The sequence below is a fragment of the Passer montanus genome, unplaced genomic scaffold (genome assembly GCF_014805655.1).
Source record: "Passer montanus isolate IOZ18808 unplaced genomic scaffold, ASM1480565v1 scaffold110, whole genome shotgun sequence".
NCBI classification, from domain to species: Eukaryota; Metazoa; Chordata; class Aves; order Passeriformes; family Passeridae; genus Passer; species Passer montanus.
Window position 1 is genome coordinate 230,872 of NW_024357614.1, and position 15,958 is coordinate 246,829.

Consider the following 15,958-nt stretch of genomic DNA (forward strand, 5'->3'; position numbering starts at 1 on the left):
GTACTGGAGTAATAAACTGTTTAAGTAGCTGGTAGAACGTCCTTTCTAACTTGAGGAGCAGAGGGCTTGAACCATAGTTGTTTTTGTCCTTAGTGGTTAGGTGTTCTGTCAATAGGTGGTACTGTTACTAGTTGCCTGCTTTGGCCTCCTTCCACCCCTGTAACCCATAACTTAGGATCTGAGTCCTTTTCTGTTGACCATTATCAATTTTCTTGACTGAACGATACTTTTTTTTTCTTGATGAAAAATAGAAAGTTGCTTAGTTTGGTTTTTTATTTTTAATGTACTATCTTTATGCTCCTGAAGGAATCAGAGTTAGTTTTGTAATTTCATTGAAGCTTGTGGAGAGAAAAATGTTTTCTAGTTTTATCATTCTTATATAATTTCCTGGAAAATACAGGCTAGCACAGGGACTTAACAGACTTGTCCATTGGTGTGATTGACTTTAGCATGTACACAGAATACACTCTAGATTGTTCTGTGCTTTTGGGTGGGATAGGCTATGCACTATTGTTTTCACTAACCAAGATGTAATCAAGTTAGAGAAAATCAAAGCAGAATTCTGATTAAAATTCAACTGCTTTTATAAGTTATGTAACTTTTCTTTAAAGCATCTTCTAATTCGTAAACTGTGGGCTTACTGTTATTAAAGCTATGCTCAAAATGAGGTGGACCAGACTTGGAACATCTTAACTGGGTCCCTTTATGTGGTCTACATGCTTTAATTTATTTTATTAAATGTAAACTTCCTCATTTTTATGACAAATTGAAGTTTGAATGGTGCGTTGTCAGAGCAGCTGACAGACTGCAGGCTGACCTGCTGAAGCTCTTCCTGCTGTCCTGTTCCTATATCCTGTGCACAAAGTCAGTCTGAGGTGGGGTCTTTCCCTTAACTGTGGTCTTGACTAAACTCCCTAACCATCCTGTACTGGCCTTGGTGGTTAAGATATGTCATGATACATAGTTTTCCTACTCATATACTTAGTTATGTGGTGGCCAGTTCTTGTTATGTAGTTCTGCTATTCATCACGCCTACAGATAAATGCAGTATACCCTTAGTTTGTAAGTGTAAATTGTATAGCTGCAAGAAATTTTGGAAGTTCTGTGTTTGAGCTGTGTCCATGGGAGAACCTTTTGCCACCCTTTCCTATCTTTCATCTAGAGATTACTGTCACTGTAGGATGCAGGTCATGTATTGCTATTCACAGTACAAGGTCTTTGGCATGGCTTTATTCTGTTAATGATTTTAGCTGAATTTAGGTATTGGATTGGTAAGAGATTAACAAAGATGCAGCACTCTTTCACTTTTCCAAGTCAGCTACAATATTTACTAGAAGAGAGGAGATGCTAGATTAAAAAGAATTTGTGTGTAAATTATCTTGGCAGATGGTAAGATTTTGTATTTCCACTTCTTTTTATTCACTAAGGCCTGGAAGATCATTTTGTGGAAGCCTTGTGGTTCTGTTGTTGTGTACTTCATTTGTGCATGAGCTGTACCTTAATAATACTTGAATATAACTTCAGATTAATGATGAAAAAAGAATTTGAACGGTATTTAAAAAAAAAATATATTAAAAATTCTATTGCTCATATGCTTACCTGGGTTTTGTCCTCTCAGCATTAATGATTCAAAAAGCAAACTTATTTTTGTTGTTAAGATCTGCATATGGTACAACACACATGAGTAGATCTGTGGATTAAGAAATCACCATTTTTAGGTGGTTTACTATTTATTGTTTGTTTGTTTGTTTGTTTTTTAATCCTGAAAGTAAAATAAATATCAAATGAAATTGAATAATTGAATCTGCAATTTGCTGATAAACTTCCACAAGAAGAGGAAGCTACTATATTCTGGATCTGTAGTTGTGTTCTATGGATTTTGTCCATTAGATCTGAGACATAAGAAGTTGCTCTATTTGACTGGTTGTAGGCAGTTTGAATGATAATTTTGACAAGAGAAAAGCACATCTGTCCTGGAGTCCAGGATAATTTGAGGGAAATGCATTGTATACAAAAACTTAACATTTGCAGAGTGTGATACTGTTCACTGACTCAGACCACTGGCAGTTCTGAGAGTTGACGTCAGTGCTTCTGTACCATCTGATTGTCATCTAAATTTGTGTTTTTTAGCTTGAAACAGTTGGATGGCAGCTTAATCTTCAAATGGCAGAGTCCATGCAAGCAAAGCTGAAGTCTCCTCAGGCTGTGCTAGAGCTGGGAGTGAGCAATGAAGATTCAAAGGTAAGAAATATATAAGTCAGCAGAATTGGGAGGAGTTGTGGTGTTGGCCTTGTGTTAAAGCTCTGATAAAGGCATCCATTGGAACTCTTTAAGTGTTGTTATTCTTGTCATTATTTTCATTTTTATATTCTATATAGGTTATAGTAAACACTTGGGAATTGTGAAATACTGATATAGTAGCATAAATATTCAGCAGACTGAGAGCTGTGTTACCAGCTCTTTGGGCTGTAACAGGAGAGATAGGGAATATGGTTATTTTAGATCTCTGAAGTTTTTTGTAGATAGTTTATTTTTATCACGTAGCATGTGATTGTAGTTCTTATGCTTTTAATACATAGTAGGTTGCAGCCTTCTGCCATGTGTGTAGTTATGTAAGACATTGCTCATCACTTGCAACTTTTCTGTGCTAATGATGTATATATTTGAGTGATGACACTATGTGAGGCCACAGAAACCCAGTATTTGGTGGTTTTAAGGTAGCGTTTTAAGTTCAAGGATTTTAGTGACTTGGTGGCATATCAGAACCCAAACTCACTAAAGAACATAATTTTTTATTTATAAAATCTGTGTCTTTGGTTAGCCAGTGTGTTTCAAATTAGACACATGATTTGCTTTTTACCTTATCATGCTAATGGAAATTGGAATTTAGTTCTGTGGTGTCTGTCAGACAGTTTGCCTGTGTCAGAATGTTTACCTATGGAAAATTCAGTATAAGGAGTTTGAAGAGAGAAACCAGAACTCAGTGCTTTAGCACTGCATTTAATTCAGTAATTTGACTCATGTGAGTGGAATTTCTGATTTATGGTGAAATAAAAGAGAATACACAGCTTATGTTTGTGATTCTCACTAAGAATTGCAGCAGTTGTATTTTTTTCAGTGTTTCATTGCTGCAGATACAGGAACTGGACAAAATTTTATGCACAAGCCACATTAGTGAGCATTGAATACAGATTCAGTTCTTAATGGCAAAACTATTAAAAAATATAGATAGAAAAATGTCACTTTCATGTAAGACAGAAAGTTCTGTTTATTGTACTAACAGAATTCAGATAGTGGACTTTTTATACTATTTCCTCTCTTATGTCTTTTTGTGGTTATGTTTAGATATCAAGATCAGAATTACTTTGAGATAATTACAAGCTTAGAATAAACTTGTGGTGGGCATTTAGATGAAACAATGCAACAAGAAAACTGATGCTCTCACAGTACAGACACTACAATTTAAAAATCTGGATTTGTGTGAAGATATCTGCAGGATTATGTCCTAGTACATAAGATTGACTAATATTTGCTTAGTGTGGGTAATTTTTCTGCTCTGTCTTGCATCTTTGTGATCTCCTGGTGCATTAAGTATTGTATCTGAAAATTGTAGCTACTGAATTACTTCTTTTCCTCTATGAAATTATGTGTGTGCCTTTTGTCCAGAAATGTGGTGTGAATTTAAAATGTATATTCTTAATGATTGGTTTATTTTTTCACTTTTTTTTCATAATTCATGAATATAATGACTTGATTTTTTTTGAGGAAAGACACAAAATGATGTTACAGAGGAGCTTTTATGGTCTGGCTCATTAGGGGGCAGTAGTGCTCTTTGTCACCCTGGTTCTTTGCTTTTTTTGAGATAATACTCAGAATCAATTCTGAAGTCACTTATTGTGGGAAGTGTTTAAGTATTTATTTTTCTAATCTGTACATGACAATAGAAGTTTCTCTTGTGTATAGAAAAAAATAAAGCCTATTAATAAAAAAACCATACTGAGCAAGGCAAATGAAATGGGCCATAATTTTCGCTTTTGCTAACTAAAATTAATAATACCAATACATTTGTGTTTACTACAAATCACACTACTTAAAGAATATTTAAACTCTTCTTATTCACAAGATGACATTTAAAATGAGTATTTAAATTATCTCTTCAGGAGGTAATCATAAAACCTTTGGCTATATGGATGTTACTTGTGTGTTAAGAAATAAAAAGAAATCTGTTATATGCTGTATAAATATTTATAGAGTACATTTTGTCAGCTTTGGCTGAAATGCAGAGTCCCAGAGGAAAAAATCCATCGTAATGCAAAAGTAAGGTGTTCTTTATTTCTTTCAGGTGGTTCAAGCTGCTAGTGACATTTGCATTTCCCAGGAAATAAACTGCTTGTGACTAGCAAGAGTTGTGATCAGAGCTCATGATTTTTGTTAAGCTGTTTTTACTGGGTTTTGTTACAGATTTGCTGTTTGCTTGTTCTCAGACATGGAATTATGCTTGTGTTAGACCCAGTGTGAGCAGGGGGTGGATCAGGTAGGCTGCCAGACACAGCCTTCCAGCCAAGTTGTCCTTTGATCTAGGCTGCTTTGGATGCTGCTGACATTTTGTATGAGAAAGAGAAAAAAAAGGAGCTTCCAATTAAAAATCCAATTAACAGTGTTTTATTACAATGATTAATTTTTTCAAATGTTTAATTCATCACAGAATCTGAGGGAAGTGAAATGTCGATGAACTAGACATATGAAACAAACTGGTATAATAGGAAACATATTTTTGATTTGCAAGATCCCTTTGCTTCCCTTATGACATTTTGATGAGTTTAGGTGGCATTTGAGAAATAATGTGTAACTTATCAGCTGTGTAGAGGGTTTTTTTTAAATAGTAAATTTGTTTTCAGATTTTTGGGCTGTTGATTGCAACATGACAATCTGGAGATTCTGTACAGGGTATCATTATTTTTATGGCTATAGGTTCAGTTGACCAGTAGAAGGAGCACAAATTCAAAATACTGACAATCTGTGTTGCTAATTTAGATTTTTGATTTGCAAACAAAGACTGATGCCAGAAAGTACTGTGTTTTTTTAGGATTTCTTTCCTCCAGTAATCTATTTGGTAACTATCCACATAGACACACACTCTCACATTCCTTCCCACTATTAATAGCAGTAATTCCTTAGGCTGTCTAGTCACAGACTTGTTTAAACTACTGTGATAATTTTTTATAATCATAGGAGAAGCCACACAAATAAATAAATAAATAAATCATGCAAAGTGTGTAGAAAGTTTGAGTGGCTTCAGAAATGTCACACAATTGGTGCTGAATATCTTCACAGAGGAATATGGGAAGTAGGAGTGTGTTCTTAAAGAGTTGTTGCTATTACTCATCATTAGGAAGATGCAGTAAGGCGCATTACTATATAAGGTATTTGTTACTGTGTATTTTCACACATGATCTGTAGTTACCATTTATGCTGAAAATTGTTAGGATAAATAAATTATTCTTGCCCAGTGTTGTCTCTCGATAGTTATACAATTTTCTTCTGTAAATCCACTCCACAGATTTTATTAGATTCAGCTATGTAATTGCAATTTGTCCTATGGAAAGCTTTGCTCTTTTCTTGTTTTCCTTCTCCTTATTTAATCTGTGAATTTATTCTTAACCATAAAGAACTTCTTGGGGGAGCTCTATTTTTAGAGAGCTGTATAGATATTCCTTGTGAAAAATCAATATTTTGCTTCTTTTGTTCCTTCTTTGTAGATGTATATGAAGAATTTTTACAGGATTTTGTCTGCTAATGCAAGACGAAAAATAACTGATAATTGTGCTGGTTTGTTGAACCTGCTGTTGAACCTGTTGAACTTTTGACAAATAATACTTTTGACAAAAGACAGATAATATTATCTTGATTTACTTTTATTTCCTTTTAAATAATTTCCCCTAACATCAAGATGCTTTAACAGGGGAATGTAACACATGAGAGACTGCAACAAATTAAGAGAGATGGGTAATCGCTAACCAAATTAATTTTAATCAGGACAAATGCCAGATTCAGCACCTGGGATGGGACAACCTTGGATGTACGGGCAGACTGGTGAATGAGATGCTGGATGGCAGTCCTGTGAAAAGTGATGTGGGGGTTGATAACAAGTTGGACATGAGCCAGCAGTGCCCTGGCAGCCAGGAGGGCCAAGCATGTCCCGGGGAGCATCAGAGACAGCATCACCAGCTGGGCAAGGGAGGGGATTGTCCTGATCCCCTCTGCTCTGGGGTGGCCTCACCTCGAGTGCTGGAGGCTGTTTTGAGTGTCATGATATAAAATAGATACTAAGTTATTAGAGAGTGTCCATGGGAGTGCAGCAAAGATGGTGAAGGGTCTAGAGGTGAAGTGATATGAGCTGCAGCTGAGGTTGCTTGCTCTGTTCAGCCTGGAGAAGGAGAGACTGAGGAGAGATCTCATTGCAGTCCAGAGCTTCCTTGTGAGGGTAGAGGAGGGGCAGACACTGATCTCTTCTCTGTGGTGACAGTGACAGAACCTGACTGAACATCATGAAGCCGTGTCAAGGGAGGTTTTGGCTGGATATTAGTAAGAGGTGGTTCACCCAGGGGTGGCAGGGCCCAGGAACAGGCTCCCAGCAAAGCTGTCACAGCACCAGGCCTGACAGAGCTCAAGAAGCTTTTGGACAATGTTCCCAGGCACATGGTCTGACTCCTGGGGCTCTGAAGGGCCAGGAGTTGGAGCTGGACTTTGATGATCCTTGTGGGTCACTTCCAGCTCAGGATGATCTGTGATTCTATGAAAATCAGACTGCAGTCTGATTATGTTTGAAACTGAGGTGATACTATATATTCATCATTCTGCAGAGTAAGTAGAAATCTAGAAATCTGGAATTATCTTTTACTTGTTAAAATAACAGCATATATGTTGGGCCTTTTTTATCTCCTGTTTTTTACAGACTTTTTATGTATTTCTGGACAGTGAACAAAATTTATACCTTTTTGCTCTGTTTACTTCAATAAGTACACTGCTCTGCTTTCTGAGTTTGCCATTGTGATTACTTTTCCCATCTCATAAAAAAACCCCAAAGCCAAGTAAATGAGAAATCTTCTATCAGAGCTACATCAGTTACTTAATTCACACTCTAGATTCTCTGCAGCCCATATGGCATACTGGCAGGACCTGCACACTGATCGATGTGTAAGGAAAAATGGTGGTACTTCCCCTTCCACCTCGGTTTAGCCCTTTGTTTTTCTCTGAAAAGAATTTGTGTTTGTGGAGTGACACAACAGTGGTGTATGCTAGTAATATGATCCCACTTCTGAGATGTAGGAAGTGGCAGAATTGAACATGTTCTCCTTTCATTCGTCATGTCAGTCCTTGCCTTTGGGGATGATGCATTTATGTGGTGCTTTTTTCTTTTTCTTCACAATAGAGGAGTAATGTTTATTTGTAGGGCCTTCAAAAGAGAGGACACTTGAAAGTAATAATGCTGAACTATGATGAGGTCCAAAGATGAAACAATTGTAAATTGCTTCCAACGTTCATCAGTTCCCTCTCAAGCACTTTCTTTTATGATGAGAACATCACCTTTTTCCTTCTCACAGCACAAACAGCCTTGTATGTACACCGAACTGAGCTTAGTTTTCTCATCAAGAGTATTTGTAAGTCTCTAACAATTGCAAAAAGAAAGTAGGACAGGCCTTGGATGAATGCAAAAATATTTAAGGATTAGCTTGAGAGAAAAGGGTTTCTTCATTCCTATTCAGAGGAGTTAATTGGAGACCTGGATAGCTTCAGACAGCACAGTCCTAGTTCAAGATTTTTCTGTGCTTCTGAACAGGCAATGTTGCTGCTTTTGGCAAGGTGTACATCATTAAATGAGTTTTGTTTGGAATATTAAACCCTAATAAATATTGCTGCTGTTAGGAAAGAAGAAAGTTCCCTAAGAGGAGGTTTCAGAATATGAGAAAAGTCCTCATATTTGTAGGAGTGGTAGTGAGAATGACAGTATAATCTTGAGTGTGTGGAAAAACTCAGAAAAATGAGCCTGAAATTTATAACTTGATTCCAGCAGTCAAATTGCAACGGAAAGATGACAGAAATTTAATTGCTCCGCCATGAGTGACGGAAATTCTGCACTTGTGATGAAGAGCAAATCTTGCATTAGACTGTTTGGTTTTGATCTATCATAGCTATTACCTCTGATTAAATCCATTTAAATAGAGGAAAAAATGAAGCTGCAGTCCGGAATTTTTAAAATGTCCTCTAAAAAGAGGACTTTTTTATTTTCTTACTAGCATAGAAATGGATGTCCATGTAACCTGTGTTCTGTAAGTCTGAAGTAGTTTGATATTTTTCCTAGTAACCATTTGTCAGATGGTGTGGCTCCAGGAGTATGCACTCACCTCTGGCAATTCTACTGCAGCATGTACTTATAATCTGACTTCATTTGTGATTTTACCTTATTTAATTATCCTGCTTATAGTAAGGATCTCTTTTCAGTATACTTACATTTCTTTCACCTGGCTATATGCAAAATTTATGAATACAGACTCTATCACATAAATTTACAAACCCTGTAACTGATTACAGCCTCTACACATGCACTGTTCATGGCAGAACATTCTTAGGACTTTCTCCTTGGTTTTGTGTCTTGGAAGTAAAGAAGAAGATGGTGCCAGTTGACTGTTTATAGTTGGTTGCAGCCTTGGGCAGCCTCAGCCTACAGTTAGAAATGAATCTCTTGTTTTGTGCTGGAGTAAATTTAATTGTCTGTGATGTGTAGCTGTATTGTTGTCAGTCCTGATAAACAGCTGAAAAGTAGTTCAAATACTGAAATTTAAACTTGGTGACCCATTTCATTGCCAGGCGGAGTTGAACTTTAGGGCCTTGAGGGAGTTTGAAAAACAGAAAAATCTGGTGAGCCTTTCTTATTTAATGCAGTTGTTTGTAACATCTTTTTTCTTAGAAAACTTTTTTCATGTTTGCCCCAAACTGGTTTTGTAGGCTTGGTACTTCAGTCTTTTCAGATGAAGACAAATCCCTGGGATTCATGGCAAATTCTCAAGCATTTATATACTTTATTGCCTGTTAGTCTCAGAAACTATGCAGTGCCTTAAGAGATGAACTGTTGCTTTTATTTGTATGTAGCAATGGAAGATAACCCTATTTGTTTAGTACCTTTGCTATGCTTTTGCAGAACTTCTGGACATTATTTTTCCCTTTGCATTTACAGAGACAATAAGTTCTGTGGTACCTTCACAAATATGTTAAAAACCATCGTCTCTCCCATGTCTGTTTCCTACCAGCTCTACGGTAGAAAGATAAAATAGTCTAAGAAATGGGTGAGGTTAGGAAGAGATGAATGTGAAAGTTGGACTTGCTCTAACAGCAAATCTAAGATTACCAATATTGCTCTTCTGCCTTTTCCTCTGTCACACTGATGATGACTGCTGCCTTTGAGAATTGAAGGCGAAGGCAGAAGTGGACAAGGTATAACAAAAAGAATGGCAGCAGAGCTGGTGAAAGGTCTGGAGTCTAATGAGAAGGGGCTGAGGGATCTGGAGATGTTCAGCCTGGAGAAAAGGAAGTCAAGGGGAGACCTTGAAAGATGGCTTTCTACGACTGCCTGAAAGAAAGGCATAAGGAGTCAGTCTCTTCTCCAAGGCAAGATAGGACAAGAAGAAATGGTCTCAATTTGCACCAAGGGAGGTTTAGATTGGATATTAGGAAAAATACCTTCACTTAGAGGGTAGTCAGACATTGCATATGAATCTGCTAAATTTGGGTTAAGAAACTACAGATTCTGTTACTGTGTAAAATAAGTAAAGGAAAGTACTGTGCAGCCCAAAGGAGAAAACCTGATCTGTATCAGAGCATTTGCATCTTGCCAGGGTCAAGCCCCACAGCTTACTTTGGGACCACTTTGGGGCTGTGCATCCTGTACCTAGTAACGTTTTCTCCTCCATACACAATCTGTCACATGTCTTGTGGAAAGATATGTGCTTGTCTTTTCTTCCTGATAGTGTCAATGCTCATATCAGAAGAGGCTGTGGAAACAGTTGAATGGATGACAAGGAGCAGCTGCCAACTCAATTCAGTACCGTGCAGATCACACCTTGTTTTGTGTCATGTAGCTTTAAAAAATCATGGTGAAAAAGACCATTTGACCATTTCCAATTACTCTATTGGTTCACACCTTGCCAGCAGGTCTAATACCTTAGACTATTACAAACTAATTAGGTGTTTTATGTGACAGGCATCTCACCAGGTCTGCTCAGAGCAGTATAGAAAGAGCTCACACTTCTTCATTTGCATTCAGTTTACATTTCTGTTCACCACTGTAATTCTCTCCTGTGCTTTACTTTTTCTTTGTCAGCTCTTTAAATTCATTGTTTTGTGAGTTTTGGTACAAAATGGTACTGTCAAGGAAAAGTAATCTTGTGGTAATGAGTTTCAAACCAAGCATCTTTGGAGGTTAATAGCATGGTTTTGAATTTAAAAGCAATTGTATTGCCCACTTTGTCAAATTGCTGGACTTTCATTCCTGTTCCTAATTTTTTTTTGTCAGTTTGTAACTAATATAATTGCCAAATCTAGCTTTCTGGAGAAATAGTACATCTGTTCTTGAAAGAGTAGAAAGTTAGCATCTCCTGTGTTGCTAACATCATGTCCTGCAATAAATATGCAGTACATGCTGTCAAACAGTATCAACGCTGAGCATTTGACATCAAACAGGTGTCTGACAATGTTGTGACACCCTTTCCAGTCCCTCTTCCGGTGGAAGAATGTAGGTCATCACCTCAATCATATGCAGATCAGACAATTTTCACTTGTCTTTTTTCCTGTTGTTTACCAATGATGGGAGTCTGGTATCTGAAACTGTGTTGCATCTCAGTTTGTGCCACTTGGCTTTGTATGAATTTTTAACAAACTTTAAAAGCTGCTATGACAAGTGACCTTTTTTCACTGGTTGAAATACATGAAATATGACCTCTTTCACAGGAGAACCACAACCCACAGCATGGCCTACAGCTGAGAAAATCTTGTTCATTGTGATTGTATAAAATTACTACTAATGAAATAAAACATATTTCTAGAAGTGCATGCTCAGTGGCAAGACAGCAAGAGAAAGAGATTTTAAGGGAGAGAGGAAAAACATTTTTTTTTCCATATTGAGACAGATCCTGTTACTAAGAATACATTTGCAAGCCTTGGAGTAATGAATGGATAATACAAAAGGCGAAAGAGAGCCAAAGCTACTGAAAATGTTTGTCTCTCTTTTTTTAGTAATGTGTGATTTGCAGCTTTTTGTATTACCTCTGGTGCATAGAGGCAGGCAGCAAACTTTTAACAAGGTTAAGAATACTAGATTATTTCTCTGTCCTCTTTTGCAATGTCAATGGAAACAAGAAGTTGGGAGATACCTGTGCTTGGAAATAAGTCATGTTAGGAGACTGGGAATTTGACAGCAAAAACATCTTCCAATATGTAGATTACTATGGAGCTCTACTCCTACTAGTTCTCTGTTGGTGTACAGTTCTTTCATTAGGTACTTCAGCACTAAAGGGTTGACTTGTCTGCTTCATGGCATGGAGTAATGTATTAAAGAATCATAGAATCCTTAAGGCAGGAAAAGACCTTCAAGATCATAAAATCCAACCAGTGACAGCATTTCTAACCCGTATCCCCAATGCCACATCCATGTGCTGTTTGAACATTTTGGGGATGGTGATTCCACCATTTCTGTAGGCATCCCATTCCGATGTCAGTGAAGAAGTTTTTCCTGATGTCTTTAGGAGAGTCACAGGCTTAAGCTTTCTGCAGGATGGACACAGTACCTTAGGGGCTGGCAACAGGCAATTTAGATGTGCCATCATACCTAGTAGTTCTGGAAGTTTTGCAGGCTGGAACTGAGTATAGGATTCGGTAACTGCACATAGGAGTTCGAATTCATGTCATCTTTACTCCTCTATTCTGAATCCTAAATAAAGGAATTTCAAAACCTACCCACATGAAAGTGAATACATATTTTGTTCAGGAACAAGTGCATTTTCAGGCAAACACTGCCTGAAAATATCTGAACTCACTACTAGAAAGTAATTGCCTTTTTATTAGAGGATCTTAAGAATATTCAGGAGGAGAAGGTTTATTTGAAAATGCAGTTAGAGGGGAAGAAAACCTTCTGTACATTCAGGAAGGTACTTCTGACTACAGAGAAACAATTCCTTAGCTGTTTTCTACCTTGTTGTTATTTCTAGATCACTTTGCCTCTTCACATTCCCATTCCTTCTTCTTTTTTGTCGTCTCATCTTCATAGGAACAGATGCATTGTTCTCTTATAAAAGAAATGCAACAGATTCCAAAACATTTTTGAAATTCCTCAGACATCAGAGTTGTCATTCAAGTGGGCCAGAATTCCTCAGTTTGATGCTATGTCTAATAAATTCTATACAAGCACTGAAGGACTGCCACATTTAACTAGTAGCGTTTTTCAATGGTTGTTTCTGTTTCTTTTATTATTGAACAATGGTTGATTAAGTAATATATCATTATAATGCTTTATTAGATAGCTTCCTTTGTTGTTGAGGCCTTAGAGCCCTTCTTATGCTGTAGGGTATCTTTTGCTCAAAAAGGATGTAAAGCACAGTGTTATATGAATGTAAGATGTTTAGGCAGTTTTTACACAGTTTCATAGTTCCTGGGTGGCAGTGTAATCCTGTCTGTATATTGAATGCGGGTTCTTGAGCATTTTAGTTTCCTCTTTCTGAATTTGTATCCTGTTTAGTGAAAATGAAAGTCTTTCTTGTGAGAACCAAAATGGGTTGGTAATAATATCGATGAAATGAAGAAAAGCCAGGTTTTAGTATTGAAATAGATTTCTTTGATTTCTTCCAAGTGCGGATGTATTTGAGACACCATACAGGAGGAGAAGGTAAATCTTTTCAGGAGAGCTACTTTGCTGTAGCAGCTTTAATTTGCCAAGGGTACTGTGGAGTCAGGTAAGCTGGCATAGTGATGTTTGCAAATGGTATAACACAGAGCAGAAGTGCATGAAACAGATATGGGGAAATGGAGGTGGTAAGGGCAGTGAAGAGCACAGAAATGCAAGAAAATAGTGTTCCTTGCCTGAAGTTGAGTTGAGCCTGAAAAAGTTTTTTGGAGTAAAACTGAAGATGATTATCATGGAGGAAAATTATGCACTCTGAGAAGGGTTATGCAGCATGATGCCATGCTTTTTTTTCAAGCACTGAACAGTCATTCTGAAAAGCTCTTGAAAATTCAACTCAATCATAATTTGATTTTACTTTTTTAGTGAAATTGCTTTAAAATTCACATTACCATTTCAAACTGCAATTGTATGCTTTTGTGGCCTTCAGGAAGTCACAAAGCACTTGAAACCATCCTTGACTTTGCAATTGAGGCCTTTGATTCTTGTCTAGGATGATGGTATAAGTAAGTTGTGTTTGCTACTTTCAGACGAAAAGAACATTTTTCTCTGAGGGACTGCATTCCAAGGGTGAGCCACAGACCAACAGCAGATCTTTTGAGGAAGTGTGGAAATAGTAAGGCAGAAGAAGGATATGACAATTAAAAACTCCAAAAATCCCCCAAAATTACCCAAAAAAGGCATCTAATATGTCTCTTCTTTATGGATAGATAGATAGATGAAACATATTTGTTAATACAGAGCATGTGAAGTGCAGTGCTGTAACTTAAGCACCACAGTGAGGCATCGGATTGTGGATACTTGTTCTAAATTCCTTCTTTCCTTCTTTGCAATAAAATAATTTGTTTCCAAAACATTCCAATCCAACTTGACAGACTGCTTGCTTTTTGTGGTGATGTAACTTTAGATGCTGGAAAAAGAAATAAAAAAGGGAATTCTGTTCTTCCCACTGTTTTATGACGCAGTTCAATAATGTGCTTTCATCATTGGCCTTTTTCCTTTTCCCTTCTTTCTTTTTTTGTAATAGAGATGGAAATAAAAATTGTAGACCAAACATGGATCAGCCTATAAAACTGCAAAAATAGCTTTGTGTGTCAAAACCAAAGTGCTGTTATTTTAGTATGTGTTTTTATATGCAGATAAGCATGTCCCATTTTCAGACTTATGTAAAATCAATATGTGTTTAATTCTGTCAAAAAAGGTTGCAGGAGTAGGGCGAGTTTAAGTGTTAGGAAGACACACACGGGAAACAACATCTGTTTGGAACAAATACAAAACTGCTATTGTATTTGTACATGTGCTAATGTCTTCACACTATCTCAGAGCTTGAAAAATTAAATTATTCTTTGGCTTTGTGGAGGCAAATTTTTTTTTAAAGAAAAGTACCCGTTTACATGGAATCACTGTTTCCTTATTTGCATCTCATTCCTAGGCTTCTGGTAGAATACTCTGTTCAGTTACAGGTTTGAGGTTTCTTGTGTGAGTGGTTTTTTTTTGGTGGGGTTTTTTTTTTTTTGCTTGTTTTTAGAACTTTTTTTGTGGGGGCAGTTTGAGTTTGTGTTTATTTTTTTTGCTAAAGAGTACTAGTATCCTTACTGAATGTAAAAGTGTTGAGAAGAAAGCCTTTGTGGCTGGAAAAGTGTCTTGCAGTTTGTGCCACAAAATGACTTCCAAGTTTAATTGACCTGTATAAAAATCACCATTCCATTTCTACCAATGGTTTCTCATAAAACTCCTGGATTTTTACACAAACTCTAAGTCATTATGAGCATTCTGAGTTAAGGTCAGGCTTTGATGTCATTAAACACCACACTCTTGGGCACTGTGGGGAGTGTGTAGTCCAGGTGCTGGAGATAATGCACCTTGGAGCAGAAGAGGGCTTGGTGCTGCTTCCTTCCTGCCTTGAATCTTAGTACAGGGAATCAGCTGCCTTCTCTCCACTTTCTGAAGTTAGTGTATAAAATAATATAGAAGATAATTGCTGATAATCCCACAGGTGGGTGAACGCTTGACAGAAAATAAAAAAATCCAACATTTTCAGGGAGTATAAAATAGAAAATATAAAATATACTATATATAAAATAGGACACACCCATACTAGCAGAAAGATGGGTGAGGTGACCAAAAGGATCCTCCCTGTAATTATTTGATTGTAATAAAATAATTTCTTAATGCAAATTTTATATCTGTATATGAAAGTAGTAAGGGACTGCATGTGTACTAGTGACAGTAAAATCTGTGTTGCTCTCAGTTGTCTTCCTCTGTCTGCGGCCTGCATGGCACCTGGAAACTACTTCAAAATGGGGCAGGAAATTCTAGACCAAGGAGGAGAAGATTAGCTCTGGAACAGGCATCAAGGAAAATAGCCTATTGTGGGGGGTTCAGTTTCCTTGACTATTATTGTTAAAATGTTGGAGATGTTTTTAATCCTTAATGATGCTTAAGTGGTATTTTTTTTGCATGTAAAAGTAGATACCTTTGTCAGCAATTGTCAAGTATCCTTCAAGGCTAGCACAAAAACAGTAGAACAAACTGTGATTGTAGATAGAAACCTTGGAAATAAAAACAAAGCCAAATCCCTTTTGCCTTCTGGCAGTTGAGAATTATGTTGATTCTCCCTCTAAGTACATCAAACCCCCAAGTGTGTGGCTTTTTTTTCTGTAGAGGGTGAATGAAGTTTACATTCTCATAGTTGCACCTGTATGTTTGTAAAGTTGTGCTGCAAAATGGAGCCCTGGAATGGATTAGAAAATGAAACAAAACTGATGGCCTGAAGGTTTTTAGAAATTATGAGACCTTATGTTTCTGGTGGGATCTACAGAAAAATGGTACTAGCACTGAAAGGAATAGACTGATTTGCAGGTGGTTGTGAATTGTTAGCATGGAGTCGGGTGTGACCTAGCAAAGAAAATACAGCTTTAAGCTGTGCCCTGTTTTTAGCTGTTAACACTTCTTTTTCACAAAATAGCAGTCATCTCCCATATTTTGGTAGGCATTTAAAGACCATCA

At 37.1% G+C, this 15,958-nt stretch overlaps 1 protein-coding gene across 2 annotated transcripts in view; it reads left to right on the top strand.

Moving 5' to 3' along the window:
• COMMD10 (COMM domain containing 10) overlaps positions 1-15,958 on the top strand; it is a 108,548-nt gene that overhangs the window by 18,504 nt on the left and 74,086 nt on the right. For both annotated transcript variants that reach the window (XM_039730977.1, XM_039730969.1), the window contains one exon: positions 2,131-2,241. In XM_039730977.1, the coding sequence (XP_039586911.1) occupies positions 2,131-2,241 (111 nt within the window). The remainder of the gene's footprint in view (positions 1-2,130; positions 2,242-15,958) is intronic.